Source organism: Podarcis vaucheri (assembly GCF_965113315.1).
Source record: "Podarcis vaucheri genome assembly, chromosome: 2".
NCBI lineage: Eukaryota > Metazoa > Chordata > Lepidosauria > Squamata > Lacertidae > Podarcis > Podarcis vaucheri.
The window spans coordinates 576,848-600,494 of NC_138760.1; the positions used below are offsets into that span (position 1 = coordinate 576,848).

At 44.0% G+C, this 23,647-nt stretch overlaps 1 protein-coding gene across 4 annotated transcripts in view; it reads right to left on the reverse strand.

Annotated features, from left to right (window-relative positions):
* Positions 1–725: 725 nt before the first annotated feature.
* The window catches only part of SLC27A1 (solute carrier family 27 member 1), a 57,567-nt gene continuing 34,645 nt past the window's right edge, over positions 726–23,647 (reverse strand). For 3 of the 4 annotated variants that reach the window (XM_082208319.1, XM_082208318.1, XM_082208317.1), the window contains exons 6-13: positions 23,529–23,620; positions 23,276–23,385; positions 20,698–20,907; positions 18,071–18,197; positions 12,657–12,794; positions 11,243–11,407; positions 7,464–7,610; positions 726–2,577 (exon numbers count right to left, since the gene is read on the reverse strand). In XM_082208319.1, coding sequence (XP_082064445.1) covers positions 2,420–2,577; positions 7,464–7,610; positions 11,243–11,407; positions 12,657–12,794; positions 18,071–18,197; positions 20,698–20,907; positions 23,276–23,385; positions 23,529–23,620 — 1,147 coding nt within the window. In that variant the 3' untranslated portion in view covers positions 726–2,419. The remainder of the gene's footprint in view (positions 2,578–7,463; positions 7,611–11,242; positions 11,408–12,656; positions 12,795–18,070; positions 18,198–20,697; positions 20,908–23,275; positions 23,386–23,528; positions 23,621–23,647) is intronic. The other variant, XM_082208320.1, reaches the window with a different exon arrangement.

Below are 23,647 nucleotides of genomic sequence, written 5' to 3' on the forward strand. Positions count from 1 at the left end.
AGGCTTGCTTCTCCCCCCGCCAGCCTCCAGATCAGGTCGGGGAATAGCGGGGTGGCGGCTCTGCGCCTCCCCGCTGTCCCCAGCTTTTGGGTGCAGGCTGCTGCCCGCAAGCCTTGCGAGCCCGCGGGACATCCCGCCGGGCTTGCAAGACTTGGGATAGCTTCCTGAAGCCTGGAGAGCGAGAGGGGTCGGTGCGCACAGACCCCTCTCGCTCTCCAGGCTTCAGCAAAAGCCTGCATTCGCACCATAGGACGCACACACATTTCCCCTTCATTTTTGGAGGGGAAAAAGTGCGTCCTATAGTGCGAAAAATACGGTAATAAAAAGTGAGGCATGACCATGGATCAGGTGTTTGTCTTAAGTACATCCTTTATATGGGTTGTATTCTTAGAACAAAGGGAACCTATTAACATAATTTACAGAATACATACTGCGTGCCAGCCCCCTCCAATATGCATACAGGCAACCCTAGTTACTAATCCAAATCAGACTTGCTTGTGATAACGGCTTATGCAGATATGATGAAGAGACACAGGAGATGATTCAATGCTAAGTGGTCTCCATCCACAAAAGTCTTTTGCTTGACTAGCTACATCCATTGGTTTAATAAAGCTTGACAGAACAGAGGGCAACAAAGAGTAAAACTGGTCTCTGCATTTGACTGAAATGACATGCAGCTGCATACATCAAAGAGAGACAGAGACAAAAAAGAGCAAGACAAACTCTTAAGCTTTCTTCATTTTTTATTTTCAAAACAAAGTTATACTTTGACAATAGTGACGCCATCTGAAATTGTAACTGTTAGTACATGATTTCTGTTCAAACCATGAACTATATAGCCTTAAAAAAAACTATGTGCTTTTCTCCAAACAACAGGGCTCAGTTAGCTGTAGGTGCCTTTCTCTGAGGATTAATAACAAAGCTAAATTTATTACAAATGTTAACCTGTTCTGTCTGGCTCTGATGAAAGGCACATTCTGGGTCTAATAAAAAAGGGAAAGCACACATTCCACTGGTTTCAGAACCATTACTTAACAATGGCCCTACTAGTACTGTATGGTGCTCTATTATACAACCTAACACTGCACAGAAGTCTTTGTAAAATGGTTTTGTGCAAAGTTACATTTTTATGAAAGAGAAGAAGGGTTATTAAAGGGAAAAGGGCACAGAAAGAAGAGTACGGGAACATCCCAGTAAAATAATCAATTCCATAGAAGTTAACTAGGATATCCTTGGAATAGCTGCATTAGTGGTACAGGTCTTCCACAGCAACATAATCACAAGAAAGAATCACAGCAACTTTGAAGGTATGGTCACTCACAAGTCTCAGTATCCCTTCTGTCTTCCTTGTTTTAAATAAAATGCTTTGTGCCATCTACAGAAATTGCACTAGAAAAAGCAGTAGAGTTAGTAATACCCACAGTTGTGTACTGATGGAAGGTGAATGTTAGGATTATGTTGCAACTTGCTTTGAGAAGCTGCCACACTTCCTACAGAGAGCAGTGTGGATCAGAGAAACCAAAACAAATGTTACCAGACTTTGTTCTCAGGATTATCACCCTGTTTTCCAAGATTCTGGATCAACGTCAAGTAATCTGAAATGTTGCAATGTTCAAAAGTGGACATGTAAACCAAAGCACAATGGCTTCCCCTACAAGGATACAAAGTATTTTATTAATCTTCTGTCATTGTGTGGAAGCTTTCAAGCACCACAATGGATTAGAAGGGTGTTTCCTGTGCATTTTTCAGCCCAAATTTGTTTTTGCTTTAATATAACATTTTTAATACCAACTTTATTGTTACTTCATCAAATTAGTCATTTTATTTTTAAGATCAAAGTCCCTGCAGATAAAATGATATTGCATTTTGAAAGTCAGTCCATTAAAGTTCTACCTAAACATGGGTACATTTCAGAGTGATGACAACTGGAGGGACTATAAATGTGTAGATTAGGAAGCTGGAAATCCCAAAACAACTGAAGACGCGCCACAACAATTGTGCTATTGCCTTAAGTAAGGAAAATCCACCTGAGACACATGGCAGAAGGCAAGTCCACCAGTGCTATTGCAGGCTCAGTCACACCAACGTATTGAGGGCTTAACAATGTAATAATGGGGACCATAAATCTGTCTTGCTTCACACAGTGTCTTAAAATGCAATGGTTACATAGAGGAAGGGGAAGAAAAACCATTCTAAAGACTGAACAGTAGAAAGGGGCCACCACCTTTGCTCAAGAAACAGTTAATGCGCTTTTTAAAAAGATGGTGGCCACTCTACTCCCTGTGCCTTGCTAGTTTTTGTCCCTACTGCAGATGTTCTGAATGGAAACCTTGCTTCACTTGTTTAGCCAAGTTTGTTTCTATAGCCAAGCAAAGCCCTCCAGTGGCAAACTCTTCACTAGTGGCTTTTGCTGATGAAATCACAGAGACACTTTTCCAGCCTGGATCCTCTCAAATACACACTCATCCACAGGTAGGTACTTGCCAAGTTTTACATCCAAGAAATATAATCGATCAGATGTCTGGTGTGGGTTGTAGCTTTCCCTTTGCAAACGTGTTTTCTGAATTTTGAAAGTGCCTGTTGGAAGAAAAGAAGTCAGAATAATGGCGGGAGGAGGACAAGGGCAGTGGCAAGAAACAGCTATACTGCAGATTGAAGGGAGACGATTGGCTGAAGGAATTGCCCTGCTCTCTTCTTCAAAGCAAGCATGTCATGGTCAGATGTGAACACAGCTCAAACTTCAGCTAGATTCAGGAGGAAGACTGGTTATTTCTGCGAGGCAAGTTGTTGGTATTGTTACCGTATTTTTCGCCCCATAGGACGCACCTAATTTATTTCCCCCCCCAGGCACGGGGCAGGCGCGGAAGAAGCCCGAGCTTCCCCGACCCCAGCCCCCAGAACAGCCTGCTATCCGCAAGCCTAGGGAGCCGCGCCGGTCTCCCCAGGCTTGCGGAGAAGTGCGTGAAGCCCGGGCGCACTCTTCAGCGCGCACCAGGCTTCGGAATGCAGGCAGCTCTGCGCCACCATCCGGAGCCGGGTGCAGCTTCACGCTGGGCTCTGGAGGGTGGCGCAGAGCTGCAGGAAGCCCGGGAGTGCAGGCAGCTCTGTGCTACCCTCCGGAGCCCCGCGCGGCTTCGCACCGGGATCCGGAGGGTGGTGCAGAGCTGCAGGAAGCCTGGGAGCGCAGGCAGCTCTGCGCCACCCTCCAGAGCCCCGTGCGGCTTCGCACCGGGATCCGGAGGGTGGCGCAGAGCTGCAGGAAGCCCGGGAAAGCCTGCATTTGCCCCATAGGACGCACACACATTTCCCCTTCATTTTTGGAGGGGGGAAAGTGTCTCCTATAGGGCGGGAAATACGGTATATGCGTTAGTCACGAAATACAAAAATAGCCTCTGGGCGATTTACAAAATAAATTCAAAGACACAGTTAAAAATATAGCAATCACCAACAAAGCAACAACCTCAAGATGCTAACAATAACTAATAAGAAGGGTGAAAAGGTAGAGACAGAAATTACTAAAAAGTAATGATTGTTACAATACAGAATACGTTGAATCGGTCATCTTGCCATTTTGGATGCTTCTAGATAGGAGCTTGATGTCACAAACAGGTGGTTTAGAATAAGTTTTTTCTCTGTGCACAACTGGCATGCAACTGTGCACATGCTCCATTTTTTAGGCTTATATTTTTCGTCGGTATTCTGCTGCTTCCCATCCCCATCAGTAGGTGGCCCTTGATGAAATGTTTCTGTGCTATGTTTTCTGGCCCGAACTCTCATCCACTCCTCCCCTGCCAACCACAGGTTATGCTTGGGGTTGTGTGTGTGTGGCTGAGTACATCATTCATTTGCATTTGGGTTTTGTTTTAATACGGATATCTTGCACAAGATTGATATTTAGCAATACCTAGAGTCTGAAAAAAGATAGAAATAAAAATACTAATCTATATATTGTAATTACAGTCTCCAAGTTAATCCCCTACATGTGTTGAGATGTTGAGAGAAAAGTTCCTTTGAACCATATTGGAATTTCAGCATTTGCTGCCAGCATGTGGCTATTGGTAGAAACGGGCAGAGGCATATTGGTTGAGCTGCCAGAGCAAATGACTATGTCAGGGCTTTCCAAACTTTTCATGTTGGTGGCACACTTTTTAGACAGACATCATTTTGTGACACAGTAATTCGGTTAAACTAACACCTTTCTAGCCCCAGGAGGAGCACAGGGAACGTTTGTGCGACACACCTACACACCAGCTGACACACTAATGTGTCACGACACACACTTTGAAAAGCTCTGGGGCTAGGTTTTGCTCAGATGAGGAACAAAGTGTGGCAATAGAGACCATGACCAAAGCACAGAGAGAGAGAGAGAGAGAGAGAGAGAGAGAGAGAGAGAGAGTGCTCACCAGCTTCCATACCAGTGGGTACAGGCTGACAGATTATTTTACTTAATGGGCTTTCAGTAGTAAGAAAACCTCTGGCTGTGGTGAGGACTGCAGGGCCTGCTCCCTTCCAGGGCCTTCTCCAACTGGCCCAGGCCCTTATTTGGAACAAACTTTTGGGGAAGTGCAGGAAGTTGTTCTGCTATTGCTTCCCTATTCGAAGTGGTTTATGTGTTTTAAAATGTCCTCAAGCAGTCGGTGGCATTTTAAATTTTTATTTCTTTTCCCCCCTTTTTTTGCTTTTTTGCTTTGTTGGGGGTGGGTGGGATGGATATTTGGTTGGGGATTAATTTTAGTATAATTGTTCTGTTTTTGTTTTTTGTTGTTTTATTGGTTGTGTATAGTTTGTGTTTTGTTTTTAAGGGGCGGGATCAGGGCTGCCTGGGAGTGGGGCCCCAGCCAACACAATGGCTGGGACAAGTTCCACAGGGGGGGAGGCACTGGGACATCCGATCTCGGTGATCATGGGCAGGAGGAGGAGTTACGCTAAGACCAGACCGTGTCATTACCGAGGAGGCAGGTTTAGTCGTTGTTTGAAGACTGCCTCCGGGTCTGGCCTTGTCCAGATGGATCAACAGGGGAAACCCACACGACCCGAAGGTGTTGCTGTGTAATGCCAGGTCAATGATGAATAAAACCACTGCCATCCACGACCTGATTGTGGATGGTGGATTTGACCTGGCATGTGTGACAGAGACCTGGTTGGATGAAACAGATGGGCCTGTCCTTGCCGCTGCTTGCCCACCAGGTTTCTCTTACGCACAGCAACCCAGGTCATGTGGGCGGGGGGGGGGGGTTGCAGTGATTTTTAGGAAGTCATTAGCTTGCATCAGGCATCCTGCTGGGAAGACCCAGTTTTCTGAGTGCATGTTCTGGAAGTTGGGCAATAGGGGTAGTACAGGATTCCTTTTGGTGTCCCGACTTCCCCACTGCACCAAGGATTCCCAGTCCGAGCTGCTTCAGGTCATGGCGGATGTTCTCCTGGAGACACCTAGTTTGGTTCTCCTAGGGGATTTTAACATCCATGCCGACCACGACCTTACAAGGGGCCGCTTGGGACTTCGTGGAAAGCATGGCCTCCATGGGGCTGTCCCTGAATAAGTTGGGCCCAACTCATAGTCATGGACATGCCTTAGACCTGGTGTTCACCTCTAGTGACGTGGGTGATCTGACACTAAGTAAAAGTGAAACAAAAGAAGTGCCATGGTCAGATCACTTCCTGGTGCAACTGGATTTCTCCGCAACCCTTCCCCTTTGCAGGGAGGTGGGACCAATTCGGATGGTCTGCCCCCGCCAAGCTGTGGGGATGTTTTTACCAATGCTTTTATTAACTATGTTTTATTGTGGGATATATGGAGTTTTAGGGGAGAGGTGATAACTCTGGTGGGGAACACATTGTACTCCTTCTGGGGTAGTTTATCCCCCTTGGGTCCCCACCCTGCACTCAGCTCTCACCTGTAACTCCTAGAAGCTGTCAGCAGGCAACAGCAAACACATTGGCTTCGATTGGCTGGCTAAATCAGGTGAGGGTAGCTGATGGGTCTGAAAAACTGAGGGGGGAAATCATATCTGCTGCCTTGTGGGACATATTTAGGAGAAGAGTTGGCTAAGGAGTAAACCCCACACAAATCCAGAGTCCCTAAGATGGCTTCTTGTACGCCTCCTTCAGGCAACTCCTACAGTCCAGCTGGTGCCAAATACATTGCTCTGCTTTCCTTTGGACCACATCAGCCAGGCTGAGAGGGGGATGGAGCCCAGGACCTCCATACTGCCCAGGCTTGTGCCCCAGAAAGTTTACTAAATAACGTAGGAGGCAACAGTTATGAGTCAATGTCTTCGCAGCCACAGCAGGCACTATGATTCTCTGGCAGTTTGACTTCACCCCTGGAGGCACACTCCATTGTCTCTTGATCCAATATCAACAATGCTTTATTGTACTTGTTATTCACATTGTTCTTTGGGGATTTCTATTACAGCTGATGCATTCTTATTTTAAATATTTAAGCTGCCTTAGAAGAATTATTCTGTTACACTCTCAGGGTGCCCTTCCATGCATCATGGCAGGCATATCTGCAATCTGAAATGATTCATCTAAGTTACAGCTATTAATTCTCTCTCACTTCTAGGTTACAAATTCCCTTTATGTCCAGCTCTTCCTCTAAATTACAGAGAAGGTCACCCTTTCACCTTCTGGCAAGGTGCATAAACTGTCTGTTGCCAGAATATTGAAGCAAAGGCAGCAGAGCAGAAGTCCATGGGTGAAATCTGGTGTCAATTAATGTAAGTTAATGAGGTCAGTCTTAAATATTTCAAACAAAAAGCCACAAATCTTCCAGCCTGCTATGCCCAGTTAATAGTTACTATTTAGTTGTGAAAGATCAAGCAGAAACTCTTTCACATAATGAAAGTTACCACTTGATACATTTAGTTCTCCATTACGCAATCTGCATCAAATGCTGGTTTTGTTCCTGTCATTTAAATCTGGCTCAGTTTGCTAAAAGAGACAGAGTTTCTCACTTCTTCAAAGCAAAAACAGGATATTTTAAAGCCTGTGCCAATCGTAAAAAGGCTCTTAATTCCAACATAAGGGAGTGTAAGCAAGAATGCCAAGATGCTGAAGCAAACAGGCAGTTTCTTTGTGGGTGCAGACAATGAATTCTTTAGCAACAAACTTGACCAACAGCCTACTTGTTAATCTGAGCTGTTTGAAGAAACCTGCTTAGAACACATCCTGTTGCTCTCCAAAAAAAGAGAGAATTCTCTGGGGTTAGCTCAGCTGCTTCATGAAGAGAATGTGAGTGAGTTTTATGTGCTTGTGGGTCAATTTCCACAACCATTCTCCACTTTTTGGAAGATATCAGCATCAACAGTTACCATGCTTGATGGTCAGGAGTTCAGCAATCTCAAGCAGCTGTACAAACCACACAAGTGACTGAGACCAAATATTCCAGCATAGAGTCTGACAGCAAACAGGCAACCTGGGCCGGGGGCCAAGAGAGGATCTTGCTGCAAATGTGCCATTACCTGTAGTGTCAACCTGGGGCAAGAGCCGGAGGAAGATGGGTCGTGCATAAGGGGGCAGTACTTTCTGCATCTCTAGGTACAGCACGTTAGGGTTTAACTTGGCTTCAGGATCAGCAATGGCTGCCATTCCTGCCTTGCCTTCTACTCCTGAAATCAAAACAAAAAACACAGGAAGGGACACAATCTTACACTGCAAAGGATCAATTAGACCCAACCTAGCAAAATCCACAGCTGGAATTCAAATCAGGTTTCACTCCTCCCTCCCACAAATAACTTCACAGCAAAGGATAAAAAACAGCCTAGCCAGAGAGGTTGCCTGCTGCCTTCCCATAGGAAAGAACTGTTACTTGCCCTGTGACTGCACCAGGAATGTCACTCTAGCGCAGGCATGGCCAGACTTGGCCCTCCAGCTGTTTTGGGACTACAATTCCCATCATCCCTGACCACTGGTCCTGTTAGCTAGGGATGATGGGAGTTGTAGCCCCAAAACAGCTGGGGGGCCAAGTTTGGTCATGCCTACTCTAGCCTCTGTCTCTGGAGAGGGAGTTGTTGCTAGTTGCTCCCCTCCCTATGAACAAAGGAACACCAGAGGAAAATGCCAATTCCAACTCACCAATTTGTTCCAGCAGCATCAATCGCATCTTCCCCCCTCCCCTCATTTAACCTCTAGTTTTTTAGTTTGAAGATCCAAAGGCAGGGCTCATATCTCATTTTTAATTATGTACAGCTTTCTGCCCTGCATCAACATTGTATAGTGAATTGTATAGTGAATTGCTGCGAGCCATTTTGGAGTCAGTGGAGGAAACAATATAATAAACTACACTAGTGGCCAAAATTGTGGAAACCTTTTGGAGAAAGTGTATTTCCAAGGTTTGATGGCTCATAACACCACTTGTTTTTGGAGTAATACCACAAAATTATATATCAATGGAAAGATAATTTAATGAAGAATGTAATGCAACAAAGTTTGTTCATTTATCTGTATTCTACCAAAAGTTATGGGCAAATAACCAGAAAAAGGAGTGTTTAGAGGGCCAATCATGTGTCATCTTGTTTTGGCAATGATGGCTCATAACACCAATTTTTTTAGTAATACAGTGGTACCTTGGGTTACAGACACTTCAGATTACAGACGCTTCAGGTTACAGACTCCGCTAACCCAGAAATAGTACCTCGGGTTAAGAACTTTGCTTCAGGATGAGAACAGAAATTGCACAGCAGCGGGAGGCCCAATTAGCTAAAGTGGTACCTCAGGTTAAGAATAGTTTCAGGTTAAGAACGAACCTCCGGAACAAATTAAATTCTTAACCTGAGGTACCACTGTATATAAATTATATATATTAATATATAAAATTATATATTAATGGAATGATAATCTAATGAAGAATGGAATGCAATAGCTTTTATGAAGGATTATTTATTACAACAGCAGTCATAAAGAAAAGAACATGAAACACATAGAAAAAAATTAGTATACAAAAATTCTCCACATGTCAGTTAATACTTAGTTGGGCAACCTTTAGCCTTCCCATGGAGTGAACCAAGGTTTTTAGTTCTGCAGCAATAATAATGTGAAACCAAGATTGAATTATTGCCTCTTTTATTTGGGTTTTATTGCTGGGTTGCTTCTGACTAACAACTTTCTCCATAGATTTTTGATTGGGTTTTGGTCTGGGCTATGCATTTTTGGGCATTTACATTCCCATTAATGATGCAAATTCTGCCCACACGTTTTGCTGTCATACAACCCCAGATCATAACACTAACTGGGTGTTTCACGGTAGGTGTAATACAAGTGGGATGTAAATCTTCTCCGATTTTCCTCTTCACATATTTCATGCCATCACTATCAAGCAAGGAGATAGTCCCTTGTTCCGCTGTCCAGTTAACATGGGTTTTAGCCCAGTTTAATCTTTTCAACCTTTGTTTGAGAGATAACAATGGCTTTTTCCTTGGAATTCTAGCATATAGACCATATTCCTGCAGTCTGCGCCAGCAGTCCTTGCACTCAACTTCACATTATATTGCGCCATGTCATCTTGTATACATCCAGATGATTTTCTTCTGTCATTTAGGCACAGTCTCTCAATTCTTCCACCGTCACTTGCTGTTGTGCACCTTTTCCTGCCTTTACCAGTTTGATTTTGTAGTGACTGAGCCTTCTTATACCTCTTCAAAAATTTAGAAATGCCACTTTTGGTTAAGTTTCTACCAATTTTTCTTCTAATTTCTTCATAACTGTAACCTTGTTCACTTAATGATACTATTTTACATCACTTCCTGGGTGATCAGTCAACTTTGCACCATTTCTTTAATTTTTTTATGTTTTACAAGCTCACTAAATGAAAGAACAAAAAAAAAACACCAACAAACTTGATAGCAATCACATAACACACTGACAAATGTCCTCCTTATTTTTGTTGTAATAAATAAGCCTTCATAAAAGTTATTGCATTCCATTCTTCATTAAATTATCTTTCCATTGATATATAATTTTATGGTTTTACTCAAAGAAAAAGTGGTGTTATGAACCAAGGTAACACCTAATTGGCCCTCTAAACACTCCTTTTCTGGTTATTTGGCCATAACCTTTGATAGAATACAGATAACTGAACACACGTTGTGGCATTCCATTCTTCATTAAATTATCTTTCTATTACTACAAAAACAAGTAGTGTTAGACCCAATAAACCTCGGAAATACACTTTCTCCAAAACGTTTCCACAATATTGGCTACTAGTGTAGATAACTGAAAGGACAGTAGACTTTCTGAATCAAAAGACAATTTCTGCCCTCTTGCTCACATTAACTCTTCACTCTGCTCCTTTCATTTCAGTCACCAGCTATTATTCAGTGACTCTGCATAAAGGATGTTTTGTTCTGCTCCAACAATCCATGCCAGAAATCTGGGCTATGCCACTAACAGTGACCAAGAGGAGTTCTTTGGCAGAAGGAAATAAGCCCAGTCTATAAGTCTTCCTCTCCTTTAACTAGAGGAAGACCTTTGTCATCACATTATTTTAATGGTCACTGTAGATTGTCCTTTTCTATCTACTTTACCTCTGTTCAGGCAGATATCTCTGTTGTCAGTTTCAAAAGTCTCCTCACACTGCCCCACAGGGGCCTGGGACTTGTCTCTCCATTCCCAACAGCAAGGGCTGGCTGGCTGGCTGGCTGGCTGGGCTCCCTCACCCACTTGCTTGCTTCCTCCGATGCCACCTCAGCTTCTGACAACCAGCACTCCCTGACCAGCCCCAGAGGCATCATTTGCCTGCAGAGCTTGTAACCAGGGCTGCTGCAACAAACAGCTGTGCAAGCCTTTGGGAGCCAGAAATGCAAGAGGGTATCAAAGGAGGGAGGGAAGGAAAGAGGGACAGAGGCCAGTGTTGCCCAAGGCACCCCTGACCACCATTCAAGGCACCCCAGGATGCCATGGCAGACTGGTTGAAAACCACTGCACTAAAGACATTCTGATGATGTTTTTAGAGGATTACACTCTGATTGTTCATTTGTATTTACTTCCTCTCTAGTGGTGAATGTACCTCTGCTAGGTGAATCCTATTTCTGTATGATTTACTCTCCTTTCTCATCAGCTTGCTTGCAGGACCCCAATCCCAAAAGCAAATACTGATTTCTAACTATTCTGGGAAACTAAACAGCCAGATGGGCGGGGTATAAATAAAATTATTATTATTATTATTATTATTATTATTATTATTATTATTATGCCTACTCACTGGTCCAAATTGCATTCCCTGCAATTGCATTGTTCCATTTACCTGGCACTTCAACTCCATAAACAGCAACATCTGTCTTGCTGAGGATGTGGCTCAGGATTCCTTCAACCTCTGTGGTAGAGACATTCTCCCCACGCCAACGGAACGTGTCCCCACTCCGGTCTTTGAAATACATGTAGCCAAGTTCATCCATCACTAGTACATCTCCTGGAATTAAAGAAACGACAATACCCAAACAAACAGCAGAATTGCCTGCTTTTGGGGATCACCGGGTATCTACTACCTACTGCCCTGGAGGAAGGATCCCACAACAGCAAGGGAAGGAGGCAAGAACATCACATGCCCGCCCCTGTTCCAGGTGGCTGTTCCCTTCCTCTGCAGCAGGGATGAGAAATATGCAGCCTTTCAGTTATTGTTGGACTGCAGCTCCCATCCTTCTTGACAACTGGCCAAGCTGGCCAGGCTGATGGGAGTTGGGATCCCAACATCTGGAGGACACATTTCTCATCAATGCAGACCTGGCCTACCACTGTGAGAATGATCCTGATGCTTTTCTATGTTGACTTTCTTAATTGTAGTTTTAAATAATTATTTTACTGGTAAATTTCCTTGGAAGGAAATTTGTATCCTGCAAGACAGGCTAAAAATAATTGCGATTGGCTAATTATTGATGAACGTAGTTGTCTCTGCCTCTACAATTGGGGATCCAGTAACAGAAGACCAAAATAAAGTGACGTTGTTGCTCTCCAGCCGCTAATGGAATGACTCAAGAGCCAAACAAGCAGATAAAGGCTCAGAGGCTGGGTAAGAATGAATAATTCCCTATGGTAAAACGATTCCATCACAACAGGTAACAAAATCAAACCAGAAGGCTTAGGACAAGAACCATAACCACTTGAAATCCCCTGCACATGGAGCAGTGCTCTATTGAAAAAAGACATAGAAAAGGCAATGAAGGCAACACATAGGCATCCACCCCCACCCCCCAATTATTTAAGTCTTTTTTCTTTTTTTTTTTGTCTAAGCTTATATTGTACTTCCAGATTATACTATAGTTAAGCCGTCTTCTCAATTCTGGTTAACAGAAAGGCAGGGTACACATCTTTTAGACAAATGTGATACACAGAGCAGTCTGACTTCGCACATCCATGCTTAGGAAGTGCTGCTTCCTAAAGCCAAGTCACATGAGAGCAGTGGCACTCACTTGCATGAGTCACTACTGGGAACCCATGGCATTTTTAACTATAGAAATTCAGTCAGATGTTCCTTCCTCCACTCAACTGCCAGTACAGGGCTGCTCCCAAGGGAAAAAATATCAAATATTTGAACCTGTCCTTAGAGGTAGAGCAACTGAGGGCAGGGTTTGCTGCGTTTAGTCTGAGCAAGATCAATCTTCTAGGCCACAACTGTAAATATCCCTAGCCACCAAAGAACAAGATGATGGCCTGAAGAGTACCTGAAAGGTAAGCCTGGTCCCCTTTCTGGAAGACATTGTAAGCAATCTTCTTGTTGGTCGCATTCTCATTGACATAGCCATCAAACCTACGCAAAGGATCCTCCTGGTTTATTCGACCCACAAGTAGTCCTGGTTCTCCTGAAAATAATAATTCCAGATGGAAAAAATAGAAATCAAGATACTTCTGCAAAGATTATTCCAAAGTAACCACTAGAAATGCAGCTGGATAGAATTTGTTTGCATCCGAAGTTTCCATGTTTCTGCCGCAACATCCCAAGAAAAGTAGACTGATTTGTTCACAGCCCTATAAAACCAGACATCCAATGAGACATGTAGCCCTGTCTTACTCATGTATGAAGTTAGTGGGTCTCTACTCCCCAGTTAGGTGTGTAAAAGACTGCAGCCTGTGGAGGTCTGTTCTACAGATATTCCAACTATTTTATTATTTATTTATTACATTTATATGCCACCTTTTCCTCCAAGGAGCTCATGGTTCTCCTCTTCCCTAGTTCATCCTCACAACACCCCTGTGAGGTGTGTTAGGCTAAGAGATGGTGACTGGCCCAAGGGCACCCAGTGAGTTGGGATTTAAACCCTGGTCTCTCAGGTCATAGTCTAACACTCTAACCATTACACCATTTTGTGCACTTTCATCTACAGTATTTTTGCCTGACAAAATTCATGCATGCTGCAGAGTGATACCATCATGCAACATTATGATACCATTAAAGAGAAGCACAAGAGAGAGAGAGAACCGGCTCACCTAGCTGCATACATCAACTTTGGTGCAAGGGAGTGAACAACTGGGGAAGGGAGGATGGCCAAGAAAAGGGGGAAAAGACAATCGTTCTTCATAAGTGACAATCACATGTAGTTCAGCTCCATGCTTAGCTTCAAATATAGGACCATACATTGAGTTGTCCTGTTAATCTATATCAGTTCAGGACAGCACATGTTCCTCACACAGATGCTGCTGGCAAAATATGTCTTTAATTCACATTTAGTTAAAATGGGTTAGTAGTACATGGGACAGTAGCAATGCAGTCAGACAGAGAGGCCCAGTTTATATGTTCATGAGGTAGCAATTCAGTTCCCTTGAGGAAGCCTGCATTTGCCTAGCTTCCATCTAATGTATATGTGGTTTCAGATCACTACACAATAAGTAGAATCATAGAATCATAGAGTTGGAAGAGACCACAAGGGCCATCGAGTCCAACCCCCTGCCAAGCAGGAAACATGGGCCCTAGTTATCTAAGGTGCCACAAAATCTCCAATCTGCTCTTGAAGTCATACTAACTGCAGGTTTGACTATGACAAAGAGCAAAAGCAAATTAGCAAGGACTCAGATCTAATGATTAGGAACAATGGCCCTATTGGGACAGCCAATTTGTCCCTTAAGACCTCACCCGCAGAAGCCATAGCAGTTAAAAGGAGGAATATGAAGGGAGAGTGGCCCACGTCCCAATTATTACTAGATGTGGATAAAGATGAGCCAACTTTGAAGAAATATGATGAAATCAAAAACCACCTGTCAGACTGGCTCCAATATTTTCAGTTAAATCAAAGACTGTATATAGATAAGAAAGAAGGTCTTGCAAAAGAAACATTCAAATTCGAAAAAGAGTTAACCCACAATAAAGGAAAAAACATATCACGAATTTACGACGAATTTACGACTATTAGAATGGGAAGTAAAAGAGGAACAAATTAAAGTAGTAATGGTAAGGTGGGTGCAGGACCTTGGATACAATATCTACATGGAACAATGGGAAAGATTATAGAGGCCAGATATTAAATTCACGGCATGCTAAAACCTTAGGGAAAACACTATGGCGATGCAATACAGATGGCACCACACCCCTAAAATGTATAAAGACAGGTCGCCAACATGCTGGAAATGCAAAAAGGACAGGGTCGTATTTCATATGTGGTGGAACTGTGGTTATCCATGAATTTTGGAATAACATCTATACAGTGGTACCTCGGGTTACAGACGCTTCATGTTACAGACTCCGCTAACCCAGAAATAGTACCTTGAGTTAAGAACTTTGCTTCAGGATGAGAACAGAAATTGCGCAGCAGCGGCGTGGCAGCAGTGGGAAGCCCCATTAGCTAAAGTGGTGCTTCAGGTTTAGAACAGTTTCAGGTTAAGAAAGGACCTCCAGAACGAATTAAGTTCTTAACCCGAGGTACCACTGTAGTGAACTTTAAAAACTATTCAAATTTACATTTTAAAAAAGACCAGAAAACTTCCTATTAGGTATACTACCAATAGAATTTTTAAAAAATATAAGACCATTGTCTATGTATGCAATCACGGCCGCCAGAATAATAGTGGCAAGAAACTGGAAAAATGAAATCCCACCAACGATTACAGAGTAGCAGACTCTTATGATAGAATACCTGCAACCAACTAGCAAAACTGATGGGAAGAATCAGAGGAGTGTCAAACCAGAAAGTATACAGAGAATGGAAAATATTCAAAGAATATCTAAAATTGCATTGTACAAACAATAAGATACTTGCAGAACTAGATTGATAAGCAAAAAGTGTATTAGATATTATACTGGAATGTGTGTGTGTGTGTGTGTGTGTGTGTGTGTGTGTAATGAAATAACATAAATCTGTGCAAGAAAATACAGACAGTATAAGCAGTATAATAAGAATTATTGGAAGTTTTACATTTTAACCTGTTATTTAATTGTAATATAGTGTATTTTTTCTTTTCTTCCCCCCTTTTCTTCTATTTTTTCTTTACTTGTATTGCTTTTAAAAAATATAATAATAAATTATTTATACCCCGCCCATCTGGTTTGGATTTGGATTTAATATCCCGCCTTTCACTCCCCTTCAGGAGTCTCAAAGCGGCTAACATTCTCCTTTCCCTTCCTCCCCCACAACAGACACCCTGTGAGGTGAGTGAGGCTGAGAGACTTCAGAGAAGTGTGACTGGCCCAAGGTCACCCAGCAGCTGCAGGTGGAGGAGCGGAGAATCTGGTTGGGTTTCCCCAGCCACTCTGGGCGGCTTCCAACTGAATATTAAAAACAATACAGCATCAGACATTAAAAACTTCCCTAAACAGGGTGTCAGTACTGGTTGTTGTCCTCTTCCGATCACCACACAAACGCTTCTTGTTCTTTTATAACTTTTTATTGTGTATTAACAAACAAACTTTTAAACGCTCCTTATCTTTAACTATTCTTTTCAGAGTCACTTATTTCAGATACCTTCTGAGCTCTGCTTCTCCGTGACCAGCCACCTTCAAAATGGCGAAGGTGCCCTTTCCTTCGCTTTCCCACTCTTTTTCCTACCCTCCTGGCTAGAGCTGGCTTGTATCTCCCCTTCTCCCAATCTGAGCTAGAACTGAACCCTTGCCTTTCCTGGGAACAGCCAGTCCCTCCCTCTTGTTCCTCTTGCTCTCTTCTGCTCCCCCCCCCTTGGGGAATGCTTTCTCCCTCTGGGAAACTGGAAACTTCTACCTCTAACTCTTCCCTGACACAGTTGTCTTTTAAAAGTAAAATAGTTGTTTATTGCCTTGACATCTGCTGGGAGGGCGTTCCACAGGGCAGGCGCCACCACCGAGAAGGCCTCTGCCTGGTTCCCTGTAACCTCACTTCTCACAGCGAGGGAACCACCAGAAGGCCCTCAGCGCTGGACCTCAGTGTCCGGGCAGAACGATGGGAGTGAAGACGCTCCTTCAGGTATACTGGACTGAGGTCATTTAGGGCTTTAAAGGTCAGCACCAACACTTTGAATTGTGCTCAGAAACGTACTGAGAGCCAATGAAGATCTCTCAGGACCGATGTTACATGGTCACGGCGGCCACTCCCAGTCACCAGTCTAGCTGCCGCATTCTGGATTAATAGCAGTTTCCGAAACACCTTCAAAGGTAGCCCCACATAGAGTGCATTGCAGTAGTCCAAGCAGGAGATAACTAGAGCATGCACCACTTTGGCGAGACAGTCCGCAGGCAGGGAGGGTCTCATCCTGCATACCAGATGGAGCTGGTAGACAGCCGCCCTGGACACAGAATTAACCTGCGCCTCCATGGACAGCTGTGGGTTCAAAATGGCTCCCAGGCTGTGCACCTGGTCATTCAGGGGCACAGTTACCCCATTCAGGACAAGGGAGTCCCACCCACCCACCCCGTCCCCCCAAAACAGTACTTCTATCTTGTCAGGATTCAACCTCAATCCATTAGCCACCATCCATCCTCCAACCGCCTCCAGACACTCACACACTTTTGCTTTGTATGATTTGTTATTTATGTATATATGTCTATGTGGGGAATTAATAAAGATTTTAATTGTCACTTAAGGAGCCGGGATATATACAAGTGCCAGGGACCCAAACGTAAGAGCTTCCAAACAGGATCTGAAGCTAGCTGACTTCCAGATTCTGGCTTTCTGGAAGCTAGTGACCATATTTTGCCAGTTCAGATGTAACAGGGAGCCGCGGTTCACCCTGTCTTCTTGATTTGTTCAGCAACCTGGGAAGAACAAATTAGCTGCAAAGGAGTTGCATCAGGTGTACACAGCTTGTGCATATCATGGCTTATTAAGCCACAAACTGATCACCCAAACCAGATCAATATTTCACAATATAAATTGAGACCAGTTAACCAATTACAACAAACAGAAGTACACCCATAAATAATTCAGCCTCAAACCACCGTTGGTTATGTACATGTAAACAATCATCAGTTGGCTGTCACTTTTTGGGACGGCTGCCAATCCTTGTCCTAAAAGATTCATTTGAATCTATCAACTCTGCTACTTTATATCAGGAGTAGCTAAGCTATGGCCCTCCAGATGTTGTTGCACTCCAACTCCCATCATCCCCACCTAGCATGGCCAGGGATGATTAAAGCTGTAGGCCAGCAACTTCTGGAGAGTCCCAGGTTCCGCTACCCCACTGTGTGTCTGTGCTTACCTTTCTTGTATGGCTATCTTTTTATCTACCCCCTTCTTTCTCTCTCTTCATCCTCTTACATTTCTCTTCAACTTCTTCTTCCGCTTCCAATTGCCACCAATTAACTTTTCAGCCTGTTGCTCTGTTCCAGGGTTCTATGCTCCTCCCTCCCTTCCCTTGCTCTGCATATTTATTTATTCAACTAATTTATATCCCACCCTTCCACCTTTTAGGTATTCAGTGTGTCTTACAAGCATGTTTAGATTAGCGGCAGTGAAGCCCTTCACAAGACCGTGGACTCCTTCACCTGACACTTGATGTCTACTCTGCTTCTGGCCATCTTGCTCTCCCTGGTGAAGCAATGAACAACCCTGCCCTAGAAGTGTCTGTCCACGATCCTCCCCACAATCAGCCCTGGGAGGTAACACCATTCAGGTCAGAAGATGGCTAGGGATGCTCCTAACACACAGCAATATCATATGGCAATCACAGTGACATTTACCTGGGCGGCAGGTGATGCATAGTCCATTCTCTTTCCTTATCAATTCCATGGTATCCTCATTTACTTTTACCAAGCGAATAGGATACACATTTGGCAAAATCCGGCTGTTGAAGCCACAGGCACCAACCTGACAAAAGATAAAGCAAAGTTTAAAAGATGGTGGAGGCTACCCTGAGTCATTTGCCATGATTAACCAGCAAGGAACAGCCAGAGAGCTTCCAGTGTATACAGATCCCTGAAGAACAATCAGCTGAGGAGAACAGAAACAAACAAAAGGAAACAGGGGAGGAGGACCTGCTCAACCCCCCTATACTGTAGCAAGTATCCTGGAGTGTGGTATTGCTAGGGATGTGGGGAAGAGAGAGATATGTCCCACCAGTTTGTTTGCTTTTAAATTGATAGTCTCCTTGCCTTATACAGGAATGTTTCAGGAAGAAAATTGTCTCTTTCTCTTTTCCCCTTTCCAGGACCTCCACTGCTATAATACACACTTTACATACGGTAGTAAAATGTTCAGGTTCAAGCAATATCTTTAGTGCCTCACAAAATGTCCTTCCCCCAGTCCTGAAGCTTCTACTTCACCCAGCCCCCTCCACAGAACAGTCTAAGGTTCCTGTTCTAGGCTGGCAGGAACCCCAAGGAGGAACAGTCCTCTTAGGAAATTGGGATGCAATTAAAAAGGTCAAGGTCAAGGACCCCTGACAGTTAAGTCCAGTCGCAGACGACTCTGGGGTTGCAGTGCTCATCTCGCTTTACTGGCAGAGGGAGCTGACATTTGTCCACGGACAGTTTTTCCGTGTCATTTGGCCAGCATGACTAAGCCGCTTCTGGCGAAACCAGAGCAGCGCATGAAAGTGCCGTTTACCTATTTATCTACTTGCACTTTTTGGCGTGCTTTCGAACTGCTAGGTTGGCAGGACCTGGGACCAAGCAACGGGCGCTCACCCCATTGCGGGGATTCTGATCAACAAGCCCAAGAGGCTCAGTGGCTTAGACCACAGCGCCACCCACAATCTATAAATGAAAACTGAAAACTGGTAATAGTGTACATCAATGAGGAATTAATAGAGTGAAGTTGTTAATCTGGACCTGGTGGTTGTCAGGGAAGAGTTAGAGTTAGAAGTTTCCAGTTTCCCAGAGGGAGAATGTTTTCCCCAAGGGGGGGGGAGCAGAAGAGAGCAAGAGGAACAAGAGGGAGGGACCGGCTGTTCCCAGGAAAGGCAAGGGTTCAGTTCTAGCTCAGATTGGGAGGAGGGGAGATACAAGCCAGCTCTAGCCAGGAGGGTAGGAAAAAAGAGCAGGAAAGTGAAGGGAAGGGCACCTTCGCCATTTTGAAGGTGGCTGGTCACAGAGAAGCAGAGCTCAGAAGGTATCTGAAATAAGTGACTCTGAGGAAGAATAGTTAAAGATAAGGAGCGTTTAAAAGTTTCTTTGTTAATACACAATAAAAAGTTATAAAAGAACAAGAAGCGTTTGTGTGGTGATCTGAAGAGGACAACGACCAGTCCTGACAGTGGTAAGCAGAGCATATCAGTAAAATTGTCCTTTCTGACGTCAGTCTACAAACTGCTGTCACATCTAGCAATGACCTGCTGTGTGAAGGGATTTCCCCACTAAGCCAGTCATTTCTTGGGTTACTTAAACCACTGCATATTCATCTTGCTGCATGGTTCACAGCAACTTGATATGACTTTGCATGTAGCCCTGTGCTAAAATGGGGCTGCGTTTCTTCTGGCAGATGGTTGGAGCTACATAAAAAGTTGCAGCTGTTTGTGTATTGGGTGGGGAAGAGAGTTGCTTCCAATTAACACTCTTCAGAAACGGAGCTTGCACATGGAAGGGTCTGCAGAGATTAGGCTCTGTGAGCCTATGCCACAAGTGGGCTAGGCACTATCCAGCCCCAACGTAAGGGGGCAGGATCTTTTTTCTGTCAAGGGCCACCTTCCCTTGAGGGTCATTGCCAGGGACCACCTGCTGTCAGTGCCTGAGGCCGAGGCCAGGGGAGGCCTTCCCCCTCTCTTCCCCTCTTCCTTCCTTTCCTCCCAATGGAGAGGGAGAGGGATGGATGGAAGGAGAGGGATGGATTACACTTGCCAGAGATCTGAATTAATCACTTGCCTTCCCTGCCCCTCCTTCCACCACTTCCTCCATCTTGCGTTCCCCACCCTCCATTTTTCTATTCACAGCTTCCTTCTCTCCCTCCAGGCACTCCACCCCGACCCCCACTTGACATCAAGCCATGTTGCCCACTCCCATCCTGCATGAGTAAGAATTGTTGTTCAGGCCAATTAACACAAACCAATATATATCACACATATATGCCTCACTGAGTCTGCTTCCTGCAGGGATCTCAGAAGGCCTTGAAAATCTCTCTTTCAAATGGCTTTCTAGGAGTCACTTTAATTAGACTGTGGCTACATAGAATTATGTTATCCTGACCTAGTTATTCTTTTGAGGAGATTGGTCCCCCCCCAATATTATATTACCATTTCTTTGTTGTTGTTTTATGACTGTAAGCCAGTCTGGACAGGAATAGCCCAAAAAAGCAGCCTAAAACTATTTCAAAATAAAGAATAAATTACAGACGCCTCCCAAATATATATTGCCATGGCAGCCCTTTAACATACCTTTCCATCCAAATTAGCAATGCTACAGTTACACTCTGTAGCCCCATAAAATTCCCCAATCTGTTTAATTTGGAAGCGTTGGGTGAAGTCTTCCCATATGGTAGGCCTCAAACCATTTCCTATTGCCAGTCGCACTTGGTGGTGTTTCTCTGCCTCCCGCACCGGTTGGTTCAGCAGATACCTGCAGATCTCCCCAATATACTGGATAATCTAAGAAGAACAAGACAGACTAGATTTGAAAGATTACTAAACCCTTTAGAAAATTAGGTCAAAATGCAACATTTCCAGAACTTTTGAAGAGACGGAGGAAGGATATCTGTTTTTCTGATTACTTTCAAGAGAAAATGGGCATAAGTTGATCTGTATATAAAAAATATTTTTACTACTTTAAGTATGGGGGGGGATGTATTACGAGTCCATTCGTCCAGAAAATACTGCATGGTTGAATGACTGAAAGCTTTAATTGATTAGTTTTCATATAAACCACCCCAGACTCTGTGTTCATCATCTGAGGCCCTCTTCATGCGCCTCCTCCACGAGAGGTCAAGAGGTGGCAACACAAGAACAGGTCTCCTCTGAAGTGGCTCCCCATTTGTGAAATACTCTCCTCAGGGAGGTTTGCCTGGCCCCTTCATTATATATTGTTAAGTGCCAGGAAAAACACTCTTCTTCAACCAGGCTTTTTGCTGATTAGTATCTGTGGGAGTATTGTTTTGCTCTTGTTGTTTTTACTTATTTTGATCCTGTATTTTATTCTATTTTTATTATTTAGAAAGGTGCCATGGCATTTACAAACCATGGGCTGCTGCTCTTTCTAAGAATACAAGGCATTCCCCTTCTTCTCTCACACATGAACATATGACTCTTCTGAGACAGGTCCTGCTGCAATACGTCCGTGTATCATAAGATTAAGGAATGCTTTTGTCTTCAGAGCAATATTTTAATTCATATGAATATAAAATCTATTAATGAAAATGTGATTGACTAGTAAGATTTAGTAAAGTTATTCTAACCACTTGGCCTACAGTAAAACTAAGAGAATCAGAGCAGGAAGCATAAGTGTTGCTACATGTTCACATGCAAGGGCACATTCAAACCAAATCCATAGTAATGCAACCATATAATGCAAGATTGTCTTGGAAATAGCCACAAAAGTTACCTATTGCTCAGACACAATTCTGACACAGTACTACAAGGAAGTCAGACATTTCACCCGGTCCAGTGTTATGCCTGGTGGTGACCTTGGAATTCTATACGGTGGGGCAGTCTACAAATATTTTTTATAAATCAATAAATATGCACAGCACTTCAAAGAATAAGTGAAGCCTAGCACTACAAGGAAATGCTAGGAGATGAGGTCATCTTAAAGAACCAGTTCTTGATCAATGCAACAGGGGAGAGGAAAAATCAATCCAGCACTTTCCTTGATGAGTGTCACACAAGACACTGGCAGCAGCAAGAGTGTTAGAACTGGGATTAGCTTTCTCACTATGTAAGCCTCTCCGTGTTACCCAATATAGCTACACAGTCGTACCTCCGCTTACGTATCCTTCCGGTTACGTAAACTTCGGGATACGTAAGCGGCAAACCCAGAAGTATATTTCCGGGTTTTTGCCGAGCGTGCATGCACGGAAGCAGTCTCTCCGGTTGCAAAAACCTCAGGATCTGGTCGGACATCTGGAATGGATCCCATCAGCAACTGGAGGTACCACTGTATCTGGAATGGGAGGGCAAACGGTCAAGGGATTCCCTGCTGGAATCTTCCTTTGCAAGGAAATTCTGAAAGCAAGAAGCACATGAAGCTGCTAGCCAGGCACTGGCGTCAAATGCAGTTCTGGAAGACAAGGGCCAGCAGCTATGTATTCGACTTAATTCATTGCCACACCTCCAATAAAGGGACAAGAGACTGTCCATCTCTATTCAGAGGTGGCTATTCATGAGGCAAAGTGAAGTGGCTGCCTCAGGTAGCAGATCCCCAAGTGCCATTAGGAGTGGCAGAGCGAGACAGAGAGACATAATCCACTGAGATGCAGGAAGGAGGATAGTTGGACTTTCCACCACAGCCTCATCATGACTTGGGTGTGTAACTAATTCACTTTAGCACCTACAAACCACCAGGGTTTGAATGACTCCTGCCTGTCCATGGGCGTCTCTTGGCAAGAAAAACTAGCTTTAGCTATCCAACAGGCACCTGCAAAGGTTTAGGGTGGGTACAGATCTCAATATTTGGATGGGAACCCTTCCTAATTATTTCTGCTCAGGAGAACCCAAGTACTCTGGATCACAGGAACATCCACAATGTTTAATGTGTTAATACCAATTGCCCTTCAGTGACTGAAACAGCTTTGGGATCTTATAAATCCAGCTGAAACAGGGATTTGCAAGGAACTAGTGCACACATATCATTTGGAGTACCCCATTTACCTCAAGGTAATTTCTGATTTCATTCCTGTTAAAGGGTCTTCTTGATCTTTTTGAGCTGGAGCTTTCTTTCCAAGCAGACCCTCCCCACAAATGCATTTGCTCCCACCTCCTACAAACTCTGGTGCCTACAAGCAGAGTTTGGGGCTCTCCTTACTGTGCACTTGTATTTCACACAGTCATCCCAGAAGCGACTGGCAGAAAATTTCTTCCTAATCACTACAGTCAGGCCATGGATCACACACTGGCCAGCACCCATGATATTCCCTAAGAGAAAGAGAGAAAGGTTGTCAGCATGGCGGGTTTGCCATGAACCTGGAGGACAGCATCATCTTTAAACAACAGAGTGCCCCCAGCAATGCCAGAGCAAGCCTCCATAACTAAAACAAGCAGCAGGAACTATGGCCTACCTGCTGAGTGATACAGTGGTAGACAGTTATAGATTATGTCATTGGGGGTCATTCTGTAGGCATAATAACCAAAAGCTGCTATTCGGTAATATCTGCAAGGAAACAAAAAGCATGTATGA